Source organism: Ananas comosus, linkage group 5, assembly GCF_001540865.1.
Source record: "Ananas comosus cultivar F153 linkage group 5, ASM154086v1, whole genome shotgun sequence".
Taxonomy (NCBI): domain Eukaryota; kingdom Viridiplantae; phylum Streptophyta; class Magnoliopsida; order Poales; family Bromeliaceae; genus Ananas; species Ananas comosus.
The window spans coordinates 8,588,668-8,597,239 of NC_033625.1; the positions used below are offsets into that span (position 1 = coordinate 8,588,668).

General features: G+C 40.4%; 1 protein-coding gene across 1 annotated transcript; it reads right to left on the reverse strand.

Annotated features, from left to right (window-relative positions):
* On the reverse strand, window positions 3,371-8,212 carry LOC109710626 (putative disease resistance RPP13-like protein 1). The gene is made up of 2 exons (XM_020233341.1): window positions 4,474-8,212; window positions 3,371-3,754 (listed from the first exon to the last, which is right to left on the reverse strand). Exon 1 carries the CDS (start codon window positions 8,159-8,161, stop codon window positions 4,505-4,507), a length of 3,657 nt encoding a protein of 1,218 aa, XP_020088930.1. The 5' UTR covers window positions 8,162-8,212; the 3' UTR covers window positions 3,371-3,754; window positions 4,474-4,504.

Genomic DNA, 8,572 nt, shown 5'->3' on the forward strand with positions numbered 1-8,572 from the left:
TATATACATATAATTGAAATACATAATATATATTATTATATATAATTAAAATATATATATATATATATATATATATATATATATATAGTTGNCTCTCTCTCTCTCTCTCTCTCTCTCTCTCTCTCTATATATATATATATATATATATATATATATATATATATATATATAGGCTGAGGCTACTGTACTCATATGAGTATAGAGCTCTTTGTTCTCATAACTTTTTGGCCGTTCAGATGAAAAAATGTGCGGTTAGGATGAGAGTGGTTACGGTTAGATTGATAGTGGGCCTCCTAGGATTAAGTAGTTGGTTGGTTGAATAGTATAATCTAATGGGTGAAAATGATTAAATGATAGATCAAACGGCAAAAAACTTATGAGTATAAAAAACTCTATACTCATAATAATATAGTAGCTGGACTCTATATATATATATATATATATATGCTGGGGCTACTATACTCATATGAGTATAGAGCCCTTTGTATTCATAAGTTTTTAGCTTTTGGATGAAAAAATATGCGGTTAGGATGAGAGCGGTTACGGTTAGGTTGATAGTGGGGCCCCTAGGGTTGAGTAGATGGTTGGTTGAATAGTATATTCTAACGGGTGAAAATGATTGAAGGGTAGATCTAACGACAAAAAATTTATGAGTACAAGAGGCTCTATACTCATAAGAGTATAGTAGCCGGATATATAACCGCCGCTATACCCTCACCCTGAGCTGGCTCAGGTACGCGAGTCGAGGGTGCGGGCACATCACGTCCGTCCGTCACCGTTGCGGCCGCCGCCGCAGCCTGCCGCTCCAAGAGCTCCTGAAACCGCTCGAATCGGGTCTCCTGGCACTGCACCACATTGGTCAACGCGGCCACTTGCGCCTGCAACCGATCCATCACACTCAGTTCAGCCTGCTCGGGCACCTCCGGAGTCGGTGCCGGAGTAGATCTACATGTGTAGCGTCTTGGAGACATTAGTCCCTAAAACGCGAATACTTGGTCAGTCATCTTAACCAATTATCTCGTCGAAATTATGACACATGACGACTCAACCCCAAAATCGGGCGGAAGCACACAAGTGTACTCGTTCTAGACTCTTGGTATCATGTCGTCGGCCGCCGACACAACCACCTCAAGATAAGATATATATATATATATATATATATATATATATATATAGTCTGGCTACTATATTTTTATGAGTATAGACCCCTTTGTACTCATAAGTTTTCGACTGTTAGATCTACCCTTTGACTATTTTCACTCATTAAATCATACTATTCAACCAACTGTCCATTCAACCATAGGGGACCACTATCATCCTAACCAAGGACCATTATCATCCTAACCGGGGACCACTATTATCCTAAACGCGCATCTCTTCATCCAACGACCAAAAACTTATAAATACAAAGGGATCTATACTCATAAGAGTATAGTAGCCCTAGCCTATATATATATGTAGAATTAGGCTATTATACTATTAATAGTACCAAGCGCTTTGTGCTATTAGGTTTTCGGCCCTTGGATGAAGAGATGTGCGGTTAGGATGATAGTGGTCCCTCAGGGTTGAGTAGGTGGTTGGTTGAGTAGTATGATCTAATGGGTTGAAATAGTCAAAGGGATAGATCTAACGGCAGAAAACTTGATAGCTCCAAGCACTTGATACTATCGATAGTATATGTATATTTACATGTGTGTGTATATGTATATATACATGTATATATACACATGTATATATACACATGTATATATGTATGTGTATATACACATGTATATATGTATGTATATATACACATGTATATATACATATATATATATGAGTGTGTGCGTGTGTGTGTGTGTGTGTGTATCAAGGTTTAAAGTGTCGTGGCACGGGGGCGTGCCGTTACGTCCCTGGCACGGTACGACACGGGCATGCTTGCGTGCCGACATGTGGCACGCCGGCACGGGCACGCTTGCGTGCCGACACGTGGCACGCTTGCGTGCCGACAGATACGCACGACCTCTACTGGCATACTTTGGTACGGATTTATTTCAGTTTTTTTGATTCCAATGAACTCTTATAATCAAAATTTTAAGTGCCCGTTGGCACGGGCCGTATCCACCGTGCCGTACCGTGCCAACAAGATACCGGTACGATACAGACCCCGTACCGATAGCACAGCTTAAAATCTTCTATTCTTTAAATTAATAAGTAATTTCCTCAATAAAGTTCAAAAGATGTGATAAAAAAAACATAATAAATAGTTACAATATTTTGTTGCTAAAGAAAATAAATATTTAATGCTATTATGTGTCGGCATACAAGAATTTTTTTGACTGGCACGCATCGGCACCGCTCGGCGGGCACCGTGCCGTACCGTGCCGGCAAGTTTCCGGCACAACCCCGCGCCACGGTACTTAAATCCTTGTTTATAATATTATTTTGAAAGATTTAAATAAATAATTATGAATATTTGCTATATATATCTTACTATACTCATCAATTAATATGCATGTAAGCTTTTTGTAAGTAAAATACAACTANGGGTTCGGGTTCGGGTCGGGTACAATCAAAATCCATATCCAAATCCATATCCGTCGGGTTTCTATTTTTGATATTCATATCCGAATCCGTATCCATATCCATCGGATATATCAGTTTCATTCGGATTCGTATTCGGATAAAATTTCGAGTATTCATATCCATTGACATCCCTATCAGTAGCCTTCTCTCTCTCTCTCTCTATATATATATATATTATTTTATTATTATTATTATTATTATATATATGTCGAGCGATAAACTTACTTCAATTACCAGTTAGATACCAATTTTAATTATCGAATTAATGGCAACAAATAAAATTTTACAAAAATATAAAAGCCAATTAAATATCTATTGCTGTTAATTTTTTGTAGAGTAGGCCTTTCAACGTATGGAGTAATGCTTAAGATACCTCATCATTTGTTAATTTGTACAGTACAAATTAATTTGCATGTGACACACAATGTACTGGTACATAATCCTATAACCGTACAATTTGTGTGTCACAACCCTAAAATGCACATTCATCAACTTTTTTTTTTTTAATAAAGATCTTTAAAAGTAGTACTTGTAGTAATACTCAAAATATATAAATTGCGGCATCTCCCTCGATCAAGGTTTCCTTTATTAGTGCACAATAATACTATGAAAATGTGAAAAACTAACAGTAACAACATAAATATAGTATAGTATATATTCTCTGTACATTAACCACACAGGGACGAGATGCACTACAAGGACAAAATTAAAACACCCAAATTCACATACGAACATGCCATAAATTTGAAGTTCACATGGTCTTTAATTTACACTAGAAAACATAATACCTTAAAAGATAGAAAAAGATGAAAACACAATACATATTTATGACCATAATGCACACCGAGCACATCCTTTTTTTTCTAATTGAACCAAGTCTTCGACAACAAAATTAAAACACTCGCATACTAACATGACAATAATTCTAGATCTACAGAGTCTTCTGCACCGCGCAAAACATAATACATTTTTTTTAAAAAAAGCGAAAATATAATACGTCTTATGATCACAAAGCACACCATGCACACCTTTTTTTTGGTTTTTTTTTTTTTTTTTGGTTTTTTTTCTTGTGGATGGTCAAACTAATTTTTTGACAATACCAATTAACAATCCACACAATAGCGATATACACACCCATTAATAAACCCTTTCTTCTTCCCATCTCCAGAAGCTAATGCCCACGAGTTATCTGCAAAAAAATGGTGAAACAGTTATAGAATTAGAACACTAAAGTGAGCACAATGAGAAATAAAGTGATACATAACGCTCAATTATACTAGAAGGATACAATTTGAATTTCAAGATCATGAATCTTATCCTCCGAATTTTGGGATTCATAGAAAATTACTGCAAGAAAACTGATATAAATATTTTTTGACCACACTTTTGAATCTGCAGGAATTAAAGAAAGTAATGCATCTGAACCATACTGATTTAGCATTAAGATTCGAAAAGGACAGAGATTAGAGAATAGGACTGTAGGATTGCATCATAACACCTGCAATATAAGCCCCAATCCTAGAACCAAATTATATGCAAACACTTAAATACTGATGATTCTACATTTGATGGCCTGAAAGAGAAAATTTTGAAAGAGTAGCTTACATAGAAGCGCATGATGAGTACAGAAGCAAATGCATCCACTTACAACAGCGATTAATATTATTGTCTTCGATAGATAGACGAGTGATTATAAAGTATTTCAATCTAAAAACAAGTCATTTGATCATTTTAGTTCTAATCTCAAAACACACAGGCAAGGTGTAGAAAAGTTCGAAGTACTTCAAGATTTTCACTGATTCATCAAGAGACTGTGATCAACTTTTGCACTATTGAGGAGGAAAAAAGAATAGAAAGATCAGGAATTCAAAATTTGCCAATTTGTAAGAACAGGAAGGCGATACATACCTCTTTTCTACATTCCAGAGCGTGATGTTCTTTAGTTGTCATCTACAGAGATGCCGCCAAGCATACGCACTCCCGAAATCGGGTCGGTGTTTACGGATCCCTCCTCTAAAAGCGGACATCCGTGTATTACAAAACTCTTGAGTGACCCGGGCAAATTCGTCACTGATTGTAGCTTTGAGCAGTTCCGCAGAAAGAGAAATTCTAGAGAGCGCAGTTCCTGCAAATCCACCAAGGATGAGACGCCAGAACAATCCCAGATACTCAAGGAGTGGAGAGATCGGAGGTTGCCAAACTGTAATGATGCTGTTCGCATGTGACATTGATCAATCCAAAGTTCAGATAGACGTGGCAAATCTGCATTGGCTAGGATTACATCTACTACTGCACAAGACTGAAAATGGATAGACTGCAACGAGGACGACAGGAAAGCAGTTTCACTGTCCAAGCAGGGGCATCCACTTAGAATGAGATCTGTGAGACAAGGGAGGGATCCTATACCACCCAGGGAAGTAAGAGCCCAGCAGTCGGTCAGACTTAAAGTTTGGAGTGATTTTAAGTTGGCGAGGACATCCGCAGACGGTAGACGGGTTATCATTTCGAGATCTTCTAAGAACAGCTTCGTAAGGAAGGGGAGGTTTTGTTGTAGGCATACCGAGAATGCGTCGTCAGTAATGTTGCATCCCTCGAGCCAGACCATAGTAATGGTAGAGGGCAAAAGCAATTTGGCCTCATTTTGTCTGCTGTAAATTAATTCCGTTTTTCGCTCATGCGTCTCCAACCATCTCCCCCACACAGCAGCAATATCCGCATCGGCGGCAGGCGCAATGTTGCTACACTCTCGGCCATTCATCCTCCCCTCTATGTAATTCCTGACTTCTCTGAAGACTAACTCATCTTTATATTGGTGTCGGAACCATTCCTGCGTCCTGTTCCTCATGACCTCTCTTACGGATCTCTTGTCATCTTGGCTCAACTGCAGGTCTTCATTTGTTACGAAGGTCAGAAATGGCGCACAAATTATTGTGAAATTTTCGAGTATCGGAGGAAGGGTGTGTAATGCTTCAAGTCTATAAAGATGCAAGAGCTCAAGTGATCTGCAACAAGGGTAAAGCTGGTCCATAGGTGGGAGCTCTTGGAGCATTTGACACCTCCTCAGCGCAAGTTTTTGAATGTTGGATGTTTGATTTTCGGGCCAAGACAGCCACGACTGTCCTCGATACCCATCTAGATGAAGGCCGGTAAGATTGGGAGGCAATTGGAGACCTGCAAGAATTTCAGCATCCAAATTAGAATTTACATTATCCTTACCGTAGCGCGGCTTGCGCCATTCCAACCGGAGCGTATCAAGATGCTTCTTTTCTTTCAAATTGGCTGCAATGGCGCTATCCTTGCTCTCAACATTCTCGAGATTATCAATGCACAAGCGTCCTCGAAGTTCATTCAAGTTCTGTAACTGCTCTAGCTCATATCCTTCTTTCCTTTTCACCAGAAAATTTTCTAGGCCTTGCAAGGAAGTTAACTTGCCGATCTCGGCTATGCCAGAAGGCTGTAGATACCTCAAGCTAACCAAGTTATTAAGGAATTTAGGAAGGGAGCTTGCGTTTTTTACTTCCAACACCTGTAGCTGATACAGAGTGGACACCGACTCCGGCAACACGCACTTACCAGTACTTGAAACTTGTAGGATGCGAAGGTGCTTCATTTCACTTATAAACTTTGCCAAATTTTCTAGATTTAACTCCGAATCTTTTAGATTTAACTCCGAATCTTCTAGATTTAACTCTGAATCTTCTAGATTTAACCCCAAAACCAGCACGCGCAATTTTTTTAAGCTGAATTGTTTTAAGCTGTTGGAGATGCCGGTCGCAACATCTCCTTTTGAGTTGATCCTTTCTCCTGTGACGATTAGGGTGCGGAGTTTCTCTAGCTTGCAAATTTCCTCCTTATTCTCGTTCAGTTTGTTAGCCGGTATGCACAGATGGCGAATAGTTGACGGTATCTCGCTCTGACGATTACCTTCTATTCTAACACAATAATTGCGAGTAACCTTTTCTGCTAGATCATACAGCAATTCATGCAAAGTATAGTAGGAGCCATGATTCTCTGACTCAAAGAAGTAGTGGACTATGGTAGAATGCTGAATGTAGAATCTGGGCACCAACTCATTTAGGTAACCGTCACCTGCATCCTCCACCCTCTCATTCGGATCATCCGGCTTGATAAAACCTTGCGCCATCCAGAGCTGAACCAGTTCTAAAGCTTCAAACGTGTGGCCTCTAGGATACAGGCTACAGTATGAGAAGCAACGCTGAAGATGTGCAGGCAAATGCTGATAACTCCACATCAGCGCTTTGGTTCTGTCACCGGACCAGTCCTTGTCTGCAATCTTTCTCAAATATGCATGTAAATTACCTTGTGAACCAAGGCGGCGAGCCAGCTGCGGAGCGATTGTGTCGCCAACCATCTTGGCCGCCGTAGGGTCCTTGTACAACTTCTCAGCGATTGTCTTGCATTCCTCTTTTAATTCTTCTCTTAAGTGAGAATCGAATTTCCCGCTAGGCAATGCGTAGTGAATGAAAAGATCCACAAAGTCATTCTCTGCTAAATCTTCCAACCGACAAATGTACTCTACAGCAGCACCATTAGCAGCACCAATCTTTGTCGGCGCATCGTCCGTTTGAGACGTAACTAAAATCTTGCTCCCTGGCAGACAACATTTGCTTAAACATATGAATAGTGTATCCCAATCATTTTCGTGGCACCAAACATCATCTATCACGAGCAGGAACTTCTTCGCGTTTATCTTTTCGCTTATTTTCAGTTGTAGCGCTTGTAGCGAGTTAAGGTTACCAAGATCTTGAGGCTCACTTGCAGTAGAAGCCTGTAGTATGATCTCTTTCATAATTTCGGATGCGCTGAAGTTGCGAGATGCGTAGACCCACATGATGGGATCAAAATGTTGTTTGTCACCTAATTCGCCCTTCAACTGGTCAAAAACGTACTGTGCGAGAGTAGTCTTCCCGACCCCCGGGCGACCGACTATGGCAATTATAGGTATAGGTGCGCCTGCTGCAGGTTCCGTTTTCAAAAGCCGAATGATTTCTTCACGATTTTTGTCGCGGCCGAACACTTTCGGCGGAGGCAGCGAGGTGGTCTCTCTACTCCTGTCGGGGACTGCAGCTGTCTGGTCGGGCTGGGCGCCTAACAAAGTGCGGAGTTTCTCGGCTTCGCCGGCGATCTTTTCAAGCTTGTTCAGGCTTCGCTTCAGCTTGATCTTTTGAGGCGACAGTATATCCCGACCGCCTTTTAAGACAGGTATAACCCATTTCACATGTTTTGGTATGTGAAAAAAAGAACGTACCGGATTACTTCGCCTCTTACTGCTCCTTGCTGCCCCCGCAGCCTTGCGTTTGAGGCGGTCGTAGTTGAGGAGGTCCAGCGCGTCCTCCGCGCCGTCGTAAGCGTCTTTCAGCCTCTGCAGCCAGCCCTCCACCTTCCTCCGGTGCGGGCTGTCTTCCGCCTTCTCGATCACCGATTTCAGCACCGGGAGGACGTTTCGCTCCATCTCTTCCAGCTTCTTATCCGCGTTGATGCCTAAGCTGGCGAAGCCTTCGTCGAGCAGCATCTTCACGAGGGGAGACGCCACCCATCCCAGCGCTGCTACTCCGATCGATTCTAGTACTGGCATGGTTGTGTTGCAACTAACAATCGTAGGAATAGAAAATTAAAAATATAAAACCAGAGAGTAAATAAATTAATTAGATGAGAAGAATGAATGATTGATTGTACGGTCATACATCATACATAGTGCATTGACTTGACTTGACACGCACAAGTCAATCTAAACTTATTAAAATCCTTCTTACAAATTTAATTAACAGTAAAAGTATTTATAAAATAAAAAAATAAAATTCCCTACCATAGTATGGCACAAAATAAAAAACTCTATCCTTATTAAGAAGGCGACAGGGCTCAAGTAATTAAGTTTGTCTGTTTTTTTTAATATTTTCGTGTAAATTTAATTCTTCTCCGTCAGTAACTCTAATTAAGTAGAGTTTTTATCTTGCGAAATTATTTGGAGACTTGAACGTGTTCCGAC

Bases quoted from the DNA above. Each gene is read 5' to 3' on its own strand.
- LOC109710626 (XM_020233341.1), bottom strand. From the start codon at position 8,161: ATGCCAGTACTAGAATCGATCGGAGTAGCAGCGCTGGGATGGGTGGCG.